The sequence below is a fragment of the Chelon labrosus genome, assembly GCF_963514085.1.
Source record: "Chelon labrosus genome assembly, chromosome: 2".
Classification (NCBI taxonomy): Eukaryota; Metazoa; Chordata; class Actinopteri; order Mugiliformes; family Mugilidae; genus Chelon; species Chelon labrosus.
The window spans coordinates 34,842,560-34,854,487 of record NC_140338.1 but is presented as its reverse complement, the minus strand read 5'-3'; the positions used below and the strand labels follow the sequence as shown (position 1 = coordinate 34,854,487).

Below are 11,928 nucleotides of genomic sequence, written 5' to 3'. Positions count from 1 at the left end.
TAACAGATAACGTTACGCTAATAGGTATTGCACTGCACACCGGCGCACCGAGCCAAAGGAGGAAGTGTTTCATGATATGATTGGGCCAGCTCCGTGTCAGTCAATGGGCCACAGACCAGCGTGTGTAAAGGGTCGGTGGTTAGGAAACAAACTCTTGCGCTGACTTTATTTATTTATTTATTTTGCCGAGTGCAATCCTACGCAAGCAGTACCAAATCGAAAGGGGCTGGTGTTTAACAATGTGCTTGGGCCAGCCCAGTGTCAATTGGGCACCTGATCTAGTTTTATGGGCCGGTCAGACCAATATGTAAATTTAAAAAAAGTTTTGGGACTGTCGGCCCAAATAGCACGTCGGCCCACCAGGAAAATTCTCGGTATGCCTGATGGCCAGTCCGTCCCTGTTTAGAGGTATTTGTAGTGATGGAGGAAGTATTCATGAAGTTTCAAAATAAACTGCTACGGTGTCAGGTTATTCAGAATTATTAGAAGTAAAAAGAAAGTGCTAAGGATCAGAATTGTTTCTACCAGTGTTTCATATCACGAGATTATGTTTGCTATGTATTATTATGGCGGTTAAATTTCTAAGCATTATTTTTTATAGGATTTCTATAAAGTATTTCTAAAGCGATTGTAGCTGTTATAAACGTACGGTGTAAAGTCTTTTAAATTACATTAACTGTTGATATTATTGCCTTAGCGGTCTAAAATAGGTGGTTCAAAACACAAAACACGACTTTTTTGAATAGCTATCTATTAACCACAACATCCGGTCTGACATTACGAGCACTGCGCAGGCTCCTCCAATAGAAGTTGACTGTTGCCTAGCAACGCCAGTTGGCTGGTTTGTCGGCGATCGTACGAAGGTGGTGAGTATGGGGTCAAAATAAAAGGATATTGTTATTATTTTGTATTAAGACATATTGTACTTTTTTCAAAGATTGATAGCAATGCAAAAGTTAGCATCCACTGTTGTGATTGTTCAGTTAAGCACTAAGCAAGCTACGTGTTGTTGATTCTGACTTTGAGGGATTTGTATTTTCTGTGACATCCGCATAAAACAAACAAAAGCTAACTAAATAAAAATATAAATAAAAATTAATTTGGTAAAAGAAAACATGTGAAATATGTTAATGTAGGCTACCTACTTCAGAATACTTGTTGCGCTCCTCAGATCCGATGCAGAGTACAGGAGGGGATGAGGAGGGAAGGGAGGGAAGCTCCAGCCAAAGAGAGAAAGGCAACAGTCTGCAGGATGGCAGTAACAAAGCAGCAGAGGACAGTGGTGCGACTGTCCCACCTGCTCTACAGGTATGATATCTGGACAGCTGAGGTGGGACATAACGAAGTACAAATACTTCGTTGCTGTACTTAAGTCGATTTTACAGGTATCTGTACTTTGCTTGAGTATTTATTTTCTGACGACTTTTTACTTTTGCTCCCTACATTTGCTCACAAAATGACCGGCCTGTTGGCGATACCTGTTGACCTGATGCTGAAGGTGCCTGTTATCAATCGATGTAAATTCACAGGGGACTGACAAACTGAGTCTAGAATTAGACCAGTCGCGTCATATTTAGTAAGAAGTCGATCTGTGCACATGCACAGTTATAAAGAAAAAAATACTCTCCGATACCCTACGTCAACTCTGTACACCGGTATGCCTGTTTACTTCTACTGGGTTGAACAGGCAGCCTGTTGATTAGTTTGAGCTCTGCTGCCACCTAGTGACTGGAGGCTTGTTTATCGTTCAAGCATAAATAAAGACACTAATACTGAAAGTCCCCGCTGCCCAGTCTAATCTGAAAAGAAAAAAAAAAAAATGGTATGGTTTGATGGTTTGGTGCCTGTTGCATCAGCTTTTTGAGGATTTTTTGGAAGCCATTTTACGTTAGCAATGCTATGGGAACACATCGTTTTGATAGCTATCTCTCGGTTTAAAAACAACAACCCAATAACCCTCAGTTTATTATTAAAAACTTTCCAGATGCTCATGCAGGACTTCTGGTAAGTTCAGTCTAGATTGTTCTGCTAGAGCCTTTTTCATTTTGCATAATTATCTATGGATTAATTGTTTCATTAATGGCAAAATTATTTTTACTTTTTACTTAAATACATTTCAGAGCCTATAGTTTGAGGAGTTGAATGAGACTATTACTTTTACCAGAGTATTTTTTTTACACAAATATCCGTATTTTTACTTAAGTACAGAATGTGAATACTTTTGCCACCTCTGCTGGAGAGTAAGTGTTTCCTCTCTGCCTTTTGTTACTACTTATGGAAAAAATATTTTAATTTTCTTTCATGTTAATGTATCTCTAATCTGTCAAGGACCTTTATACATGGTTCCTCTGTGGCTCACAGGATCAGTCAGCACCACAGTCAGATTTCCCCTTCCTGCAGCCTTACAGTGACCTGAGTATGGCATACGAACATTCCCCTGCAGCCGCAAACTTATGTAAGTCACGCACACAAATACTATGAGACTGACAACAAAGCAACACAGCATGACACAACATATCACAGGCATTTACTGTGGAAATTCACACAGAAATATATAAGTAGTGAAATCCTTGTGATCAGACTCTCCATGCCTAAAGGATACTACATACCTGCATGGACTTCATACACAAGATTTAGTCCAATACAATACACATTGTTGGAGACATTATTGTAGTAATCTGTAAATTCTTCCACTGTTCAACAATCTGACAGCCTTTAAGTGACATACATTGAATAATTCAAGGAAAAGTATTATCCTTAATTAAGCTGAGTACAGAAAACTTTGTTGTCCAAAAGTAACAAAATAAATGTTATTATACCTTATTTTTCTTAACATGGCAATAGAAATGTATGCAGAAGCTAAACACATACATTGATTTTGAAGACCAAGATTAACATGAAATACTTCCAAGTCAATATTATATAATTTTATCTTATTTAGAAATAATGCATTTTATTTTGTGTGTATTTCAGTGGAAGAAAATGTTGCTCTGGTCTTGGAGACACCTCAGCTTTCCAACCTCAACAAATCAGAAGAGGATCAGGAGCCACTGCCAGAAAACAAACATGAGGAAGAGGAGTTCATAGTTCTTGACCCTGAACATGTCGGTGTCTTATCCTCCAATATTTATGCAATCAATAATGATTAAAAGTAGATTATGTCTTACTTCTCCTCAAAGAGTAGACACTGGTAACACTAAGAAGTAGTCTGCACAGAGCTGAATGTGATTCCATTCACGCACAGTACTGTCAAAAGAGTTCATCAGCATTATATATCTTCCATTTCATTGATACTTCTTTCAATTTGTTGGCAGCCACTGGTCAGAAGGCAACAAGATGCTCTGAGCATCCAGCTCAGCCAACAGCTGGAGAGGATTAACCTGGGACTGAAGGAAAAGGTTGGCTACTTTTCTGTCAACAAATATTTTTTTCTGCCATTTTCTGTTCTTATTTCCTCTACTTGAACACACATACACATTACCCTGGGAATTCTTTATGGCTTACAAGATGCTAACTTAACTTTGAAGGCCCTTCCCAACCAAGCTCCATCATATCTCAATCTCTCCATCATTTATACACATTCATGCACTTTCAGACCTCTCTGGAACATTCAGCCGCCTGACATCCGATACATCCCGACTGATGATCTTCAGATCCACCCTCACACACTTACTTTGGCATTTGTCTTCAGTGCTGTAAATACACAATTTATTCAGTATAAAATGACAACATCCATGAACATACTGTATCTGTGACAAAGAATGCACAGGTGTTAAAATCATAGTCTTAAATTGTTTTTTCATTCGTCGTTGTGCTATTTTCATGCTGCCCCAGATGGCAAAAGAGGAGGGAGATGCCTGCCACATACAGGAGGTAGGTATTGAGATGTTCAGGGTACAGGAGCAGCTGGCCAGACTGCAGAACAGACTGGAAGACTGTCACAAAACCAAGTCACAGTCTGAAGCCAAACATTGGCAAGCCCAGGATCAGCTGAAGGCCACAAAGACACGATATTCCAGCATCACCAGTCAGGACAGGGGAGCTAAAGCCAATGGTGAGCGTGACTTGTCATTAGGTGATCATGTGTTGTTATCAAGGAAATTATTTTACTCCTGCACAGTATTAGTCAGCAAGATAAAATAAGATAAGATAGGACTTTATTTATTAGGGTGTTAGAGCGACAGTACATTTGTGCAATCACACCCAGGCAAAGAGGTATATTGTATATTGTATTAGAGCTGTCAGAAGTTAGAGCAGTTTTTACTTGTGTGATGGTAACGCAGTCATCTGAATAGTGACACAGCTGCAAATACACTGATGACATTTTTGATGAAGTTCTGTGGACTGAAACACATGGGTCAAGATGTTAGTGTGTCACGATCTGACTTTATCAATTTCATTAGATCAATAGCTCAAGTTTAAATGTGTGCGCACAAATGGTTAAAAGTAAATGTAAACTGATTTACCAATGTTGTTTGAGCCGCAGTAAGACAGTGCCAGTGTCAGTGCCAGTTCATATTCTAAATTGAAGAGGTTTTGTTAATGTTGACTCCTCTATCTTCTCCTAGTGTCTCAGCTACAGGCAGAGTTAGACAATGTGATGCTGCACCTTGTCTTTGCGCAAGGAGTCAGTGACGATCTTCATTCTAAAGCCAAAACCATGAATAATGCCAGATGCAAAGTGGAAATTGAGAAGACTCAGGCAGAAGACCAGAAACTGAAGCAGGTAGACAAGACACAATCAAAACATCAGATCTTTCAAAGTTTAGATTGCATTTTATAGTATCATTTACTAGGTTACTGTTATTGATTAGAAAACACCTGTTTCATCAGGATTTGTATGTGGAGCGCCTTACAAGAGTGATGGAGCAGCTGACACAGCAGAAAGCCTTGTATGAGGCCCAAATCAGTGCTCAAGAACGGGAGACACAGGCAGCCAAAGAGGTCCTGTCTGAGGTAACTGTGAGACAGTATCCACCTGTATGCTCAAAAATGTTTCTAGAAACTAGTGCAGTTGTTAATACTACAAACAGCTGCAATTATATATTTTTTGGCCACTTACAAATTCTTTCCTTACAAAATTTACATGACTAACATGTTAGCAAACTATAATTACACATCCAGTGGATACAGACCAGCTGTCTTTTGGAGTTGTTTTCCTGGCCACATTACAAATCTTAGACTCACTTAGTCACTTTTAGCACTACCGTGACCTCCACCAACTCCTAAAGTAAATATCTAATTTAGATTAGATTAGATTCAACTTTATTGGCATTATACATGTACAGGTACAGAGCAATGAAATGCAGTTTAGCATCTAACCAGAAGTGCAATAAGCACTAAGTGCATGTAGAATAAACAGTATGATATATAAGCGGTATCGTACAGGTTGTTTTTATGGCATATGGACAATATTTACAAATGAAAACCTATGTACAGGTGAGACCATACAATTGAAACCAGATGTTTACATACAGTGTGTTAAAAGACACATAAACATTTTGTTCTCACTGTCTGAAGTTAAATCAGACTAAACCTATCCTGTTTTAGGTCAGTTAGGATTACTAAAATTATTATTATTTGCTAAATGCCACAATAATGAGAGAGCGAATTTCTTAGAGAATTTTTCATTACTTTCTTCAAAGTCACAAGTTTACATACGCAAAGATTACTATGTCTTTAAACAATGAAGGAAAGCCCTGATGATGATGTCATGGGTTTGGAAACTTCTGATAGGTTAACAGACAACATTTGAGTTAATTGGAGGCACACCTGTGGATGTATTTTAAGGATACACCTCAAACACACTGCTTCCTTGTTTGACATCATGGGAAAATCAAAAGAAATCAGCCAAGATATAAGGAAGAGAATTGTGGTGCTCCACAAGACTGGTTCATCCTTGGGCACAATTTCCAGATGCTAGAAGGTGCCACGTTCATCTGTTCGAACGCAAGTATAGACACCATGGGAATGTCCAGCCATCATACCGCTTAGGAAGGAGACGGGTTCTATGTCCCAGAGATGAACGTTTTGGTCCAAAACGTGCAAATCAACCCCAAAACAAAAGCTAAAGACCTTGTCAAGATGATGGATGAAGCTGGTAAGAGAGTGTCATTCTCCACAGAGAAACGAGTCCTGTACCGACATGGGCTGAAAGGCCACTCAGCGAGGAAGAAGCCATTTCTCCAAAAGCAACATAAAAAAGCCAGATTACAGTTTGCAAATGCACACAGGGACGAAGACCTTAATTTCTGGAGACATGTCCTGTGATCTGATGAAACTGTTTGGCCATTATGACCATCGTTACATTTGGAGGAAAAAGGGGGAAGCCTGTAAGCCTGAGAACACCATTCCAACTGTGAAGTATGGGGGTGGTAGCATCATGTTGTGGGGCTATTTTGCCGCAGGAGGAACTGGTGCACTTCATAAAATAGATGGCATCATGAGGAAAGAACATTATGTGGAAATATTGAAGCAACATCTCAAGACATCAGCCAGGAAGTAAAAGCTTGGGCGCAAATGGGTCTTCCAAATGGACAATGAGCCTAAGCATACTGCCAAAGTAGTTACAAAGTGGCTTAAGGACAACAAAATCAATGTTTTGGAGTGGCCATCACAAAGCCCCAATCTCAGTCCCATAGAAAATTTGTGGGCAGATCTGAAAAGGCGTGTGCGAGTGAGGTGGCCTACAACCCTCACTCAGTTACACAAGTTCTGTCAGGAGGAATGGACCAGAATTCCAGCAGACTATTGCGAGAAGCTTGTGGAAGCATATCCAAAACGTTTGACCCAAGTCATACAGTTTCAAGGCAATGCTACCAAGTACTAAGGAAATGTATGTAAACTTCTGACTTTGAAGAAAGTAATGAAAGATTCTCTAAGGAATTCTCTCTCTCATTATTGTGGCATTTAGCAAATAGAAATAATTTAAGTAATCCTAACTGACCTAAAACAGGAGAGGTTTAGTCTGATTTAACTTCAGACAGTGAGGAAAAAATGTTTGTGTCTTTTAACACAGTGTATGTAAACATCTGGTTTCAACTGTACATACAGGTGAGTGAGCAAGATATACACAATGATTGACTGAGGTACTACGAACATATTATACGGATGGATTTGTGCATTAAATGTAAGTAGACTTTAAAGGTGACAGAGAATGAAAAAACGTTTTTACCTTGTCTTAGTTGAATAACGGTAGTCTGCCCGCATTCACGAACATACGAAAAGTGCTAGACATTCTGAACATCTCCGTTTCATAGAAATTCCTCCTTTAGAAATGTCAGCCAGAAAATGGCCCAATCTGAACAACGGATACATATTACGTAACATGTATCTCACTGCCCCCCCACTCTCATTCAATTCCCTCCCCTTCAAAATAATTTGCATACATCCGCCCTCTCGCCTCCAACGGGAAGTACATTGCAGCAGTGCTTGCGGAGTTCAAGGCGAAATGGCAAGTCGCGTTCCGAGGTGTGCTCTTCCAGGCTGTGCAAGCGGTGTGCAAACTTTCCATTACATTCCCACCGAAAGAAATGCACGAGATGCGTGGCTGCTGTTCATTTATAATCGGATTCCAACTACATTCAACCACAGACTGCTACTTTGCTCAGCCCATTTCACCTCTGACAGTTTTACAAACCTGGGACAATTTCAAGCCGGCTTCTCTCAGCGCTTGATGCTATGTAGCGGAGCAGTTCCAACTTTGCTATCAAATCATCCTCAACAACCAGTACAAACTGTAAGTATCAAGTTGTTGTTAGATTGTTTTTAAAACGTTAAAATAGAATATTCGTTTTGGTTTGTGTAAGACTACTGTTCGCACTTTAGAGTAACGTTAGCATCAACCATAACTTAGCACAGGTGACTAACACACCAGGCTTGATTTGTAACGTTAGCGTTACCATCGGGACAGCGGAATAGTAGCTTTTTAATGTCTTTATCTACTCCGTTTATTGTGTTCAACATTAAGAGTTTCGTCTATTGCTCTCAACTAGCCTCTGGTTGACCTCCCCTGCTAGGGTAACAAGTGGCAGCAAATGCAGCCAATCAGCGTCAAGTGCTTGCATTTCATAATGAGGTTGCCAGTTAAGCCCGAAGGGGCGCCAAATAGGTGCAAAACCACGCGTTTAAAATCCCCCACCCTAATATAGCTTTCTGAGAGAGGTTTTTAGGAAGCTTCTAAGGCATTACAGACCCAACCAAAATTTTGTTGTCTACATGTCACATCACAGATCAAGGATAAATACCCCGTTCAATCATTCTATGTCACCTTTAAACAGGAACTATAACATAATTTACAATAAAGGAGATGGGCAGATGATAAATTAGGCGATACAGAATACAGATAAAGTGAGCATTAAACAGCACATAAATAATAAGCAGTAGCTACCTAATGTTACTAAACTAGTGCATTATTCGGTACATAGTGCTGTGCAAATAGGTTGTTTAAAAGTGTGTGTGTGCTAGGGCTGGGCGATAAAACATATCTATCGCGATAGACACGTGATCAATATCAATAGAAAATACGTTCGATAGAATGTTCGATAATTTCACTTGAGCTCCTTTTGAGAAAAAGGAAGAAAACCCCGAGCCAGAACTGTAAGTCATTCTGGGGGATGAAGGCAGAGGAAGGGCTTTAGCCACTCGACCTATCGCAGCCCAGCTTAGCTAGATGGCATCAACAACAACAACAACAGCAACAAAAAAAAAAACCGGCGTGGAGTGAAAGGAGAATATGAGTGCGACAGCGCGAGAGGAAACTGTAGATAAAAAAGGAAAGGTCACGTCACCAGTTTAGCAATATTTTGGTTATTTTAAGTCAGTTTCGTTTCTCTGCGTATTGTGCGTAAGGAGTGGAGGGGTGTGAGTGAATTGGTGGAATTGGGGGGGCTCAGAGCTCTGGGGAAAAAGCTATTCCTTAGTCTGCTGGTCCTTGTCGTGTCGTGTGGGAGGAGTCCTTAAGAATGCCGTGAGCTCGAAGCAGGCAGCGCTTCATCTGGATGTCCTCAATGGCAGGGAATGGCGTTCCTGTGATGCGCTGGGCAGTTTTCTACACCTGCTGAAGTCCTTTGCGCCCCACGACAGAGGACCGCAAAGTGTCCTCAGGAAGAAGAGCCGCTGGTGAGCTTTCTTGACCAGGCTGGAGGTGTTGGTGGTCCAGGACAGGTCCTCCGAGATGTAGGTCCCCAGGAACTTGAAGCCGGAGACATGCTTGACGGCCATCCCGTTGATGTGAATGGGGTCATGCGTGCTTCTTCTTGGAGTTGGATCCATGCACAGGTCTGCAGTCGTGGGTGAAGAGGGAGTAGAGAAAAGAGCTCAGCACACTGCCTTGTGGCACACCAGTGTTGCATGTGACAATGGTGGAGCAAGTGCGGCCTGACCTCACATGTTTGTCTGTTGGTCAGAAAATCCATGATCCAGTTGCAGAGGAAGGTGTTAGTACCCAGGTTTCCAAGTTTGGTGATTAACTTGGAGGGGATGACAGTGTTGAATGCTGAGCTGAAGCCGCCAAACAGCAGTCGTGCATATGTGTCATTGTTGTCAAGGTGTGTGAGCACTATGCTCCTCGTGCTGCTGTAGGCAAACTGGAGTGGGTCCAGTGTGGGTGGGAGGGAGTGAGCTGGTGAGCTCACCAGGATCTTCACGGACATTTTCAACCTGTCCCTCGTCGCACTCACCCCCATCATCATGAAGTGCTTCGAGCGACTGGTCATTGCACACCTGAAGGTCTCCCTCCCACCCACACTGGACCCACACCAGTTTGCCCACCACCTACAGGAATGCCCTCTTGTCCCGCAGTCTTGCGTGGGTTGATCCAGCTCAATGCTGTGCGAACATCAGTGGAGGAGAGTGTGAGGGGCTGGTGGTCTGCAGGGAGTGTGGTCTAATTATGGGTGGAAATATCACTGTGAGTGGCACCTTTCATATTACCTAGAGTCACTTAATCTATTGGCAAAGATGTTGATCAATGACGTTTTACAACATTCATAAAGTAAAATTATCTCCTGATTCATTTGACCAGTGAAGGAAAATTGGTCTCGGACAACATAGCATTTGAGATTACAGGTTATGACAGCACAATATTATCTTGATTTGACTGACTCAAATCAGTTTCTCTCTCTCACACACACACGCACGCACGCACGCACACACACACACACACACACACACACACACACCCACACACACACACACACACACACACACACACACACACAAGAAGGTTATGCAGCAGGGAGCCAAGCAGAGTGAGTCAAGGGAACAGGGAAGCAAGCAGAGTTGATAGATGAGGTGTACTGAATTTAGGTAAGATTTAAAATTTACAACCAATAACCAAACAACGATGTGCAAATGTGCAAGAAAAACAAAAGTCCAGAGTGTCATCTGTCACACATAGATGAGGAGTTGTACAGACTGATGGCTTGGGGCAGGAAAGATTTCCTGTAGCATTCTTTGAGACAACGAAGTTGTCTGAGCCTTCTGGAGAAGGTGCTCCGTTGTCTGTCTATTGTGTGGTGGAGAGGGTGGTCGGGGTTATCTATGATTGATAACAGTTTGTTCAGAGTCCTCCTCTCCACCACCGATTCAAACGTGTCCTGTCTGCAGCCAATGATAGAGCCAGCCCTCCTGATCAGTTTGTTCAGTCTGTTGGCGTCGCTGGCTGTAATGCTGTTCCCCCAGCAGACCACAGCAGAGAAAAGTGTGCTGGCCACAACAGACTGGTAGAAGATCTCCAGCATCTTGCTGCACACATAGAAGGACCTCAGTTTCCTCAGGAAATAGAGTCTGCTGCAGCCCTTCTTTTACACAGCTGTACTGTTGGTCCTCCAGTTCAGTCTGTTATCGATGGTCACTCCCAGGTATTTGTAATCCTCCACCATCTCCACATCCCTACCCAGGATGCTGAGGGGCAGAGGAGCTGTTCCCTTCCTCCTGAAGTCAATCACCATCTCTTTGGTCTTGTCCACGTTAAGCAGCAGGTGATTCCTTCCAGCCCACCCCACAAATCCATCCACCAGCCTTCTATATTCCTCCTCATCCCGCCCACCGCTTATACACCCTACAATTGCAGAGTCATCAGATCCACTTAAGTTAGGAGTTAGGAGGTCTGAAGTCAGGCTTAAGGAGTTTGCAGGAAGAAATTGGCAAAGCCAAAAATGACTGAAATCAGAAATGACTGGAGCATGACTAACTGTATGGCACAGTCGACTATCTGGTGGCATGGTACAGCTTGAGTCCGGCAGAGTAGAGTGCTGGTGAATTGCATGAAAGGGAGAGTGGCTGCAAGCTAGAGGGGTGTTTAGAGGGGGTGTTGAGGTCTAAGTATAGTGTAGATATAAAGGTTAGTGAAGTATCAAAACAGCATCAGCCTTAACACCTTTCTTGTTTATTTCTCCAGGCGGAGATGGAAATGGAGTCTCTGTTGATGGCCCGTAAACAGCTGCTGCAGCAGTGGAATAGCAGCCTCATGGGTATGAGGAGACGAGATGAGGCCTTCAGTGCCATGCAGGAGGCCATGCGGTGAGAACGAAGGAAAAGGAAGGCTCAATATCAATCTGCTACCGATTCACTTTAAATGTGATTATAGTGTATATGTAACAGATGATGTCCCTGCAGGAGACAGTATCTTGGGGATGATGTTTCAGTGGTGGATTGTTGGTTTAAAGTGTTGGTTGGTTTCAAACTAGACGAATAAATGAAAAAACTCAAATTGATATTATCATTAGAATAGATTGTTTCAACATTTGAAGATATGTTTATCTACCCTCCCGGGGCAGCATTTTTTCATGAAACAAGGGGGGCGGCACGAGGACTTGGGAAAAAATATACAAATCTTCGCAGCTACATGGTTTTCTACTATCTGTCATATCACTGTATGGGGAATTGGCAAATTGGCACCCCCTGCAGCTGCCCCTGTTGTGTGAA

General features: G+C 42.1%; 1 protein-coding gene across 1 annotated transcript in view; it reads left to right on the top strand.

Annotated features, from left to right (window-relative positions):
• Window positions 1-1,176: 1,176 nt before the first annotated feature.
• ccdc40 (coiled-coil domain 40 molecular ruler complex subunit) overlaps window positions 1,177-11,928 on the top strand; it is a gene marked incomplete at its 5' end in the record, with an annotated part of 30,601 nt that continues 19,849 nt past the window's right edge. Inside the window, 8 exons of the mRNA XM_084566866.1 lie at window positions 1,177-1,308; window positions 2,362-2,455; window positions 2,974-3,104; window positions 3,315-3,398; window positions 3,835-4,054; window positions 4,569-4,726; window positions 4,834-4,956; window positions 11,402-11,523. Coding sequence (XP_084422992.1) covers window positions 1,177-1,308; window positions 2,362-2,455; window positions 2,974-3,104; window positions 3,315-3,398; window positions 3,835-4,054; window positions 4,569-4,726; window positions 4,834-4,956; window positions 11,402-11,523 — 1,064 coding nt within the window. The remainder of the gene's footprint in view (window positions 1,309-2,361; window positions 2,456-2,973; window positions 3,105-3,314; window positions 3,399-3,834; window positions 4,055-4,568; window positions 4,727-4,833; window positions 4,957-11,401; window positions 11,524-11,928) is intronic.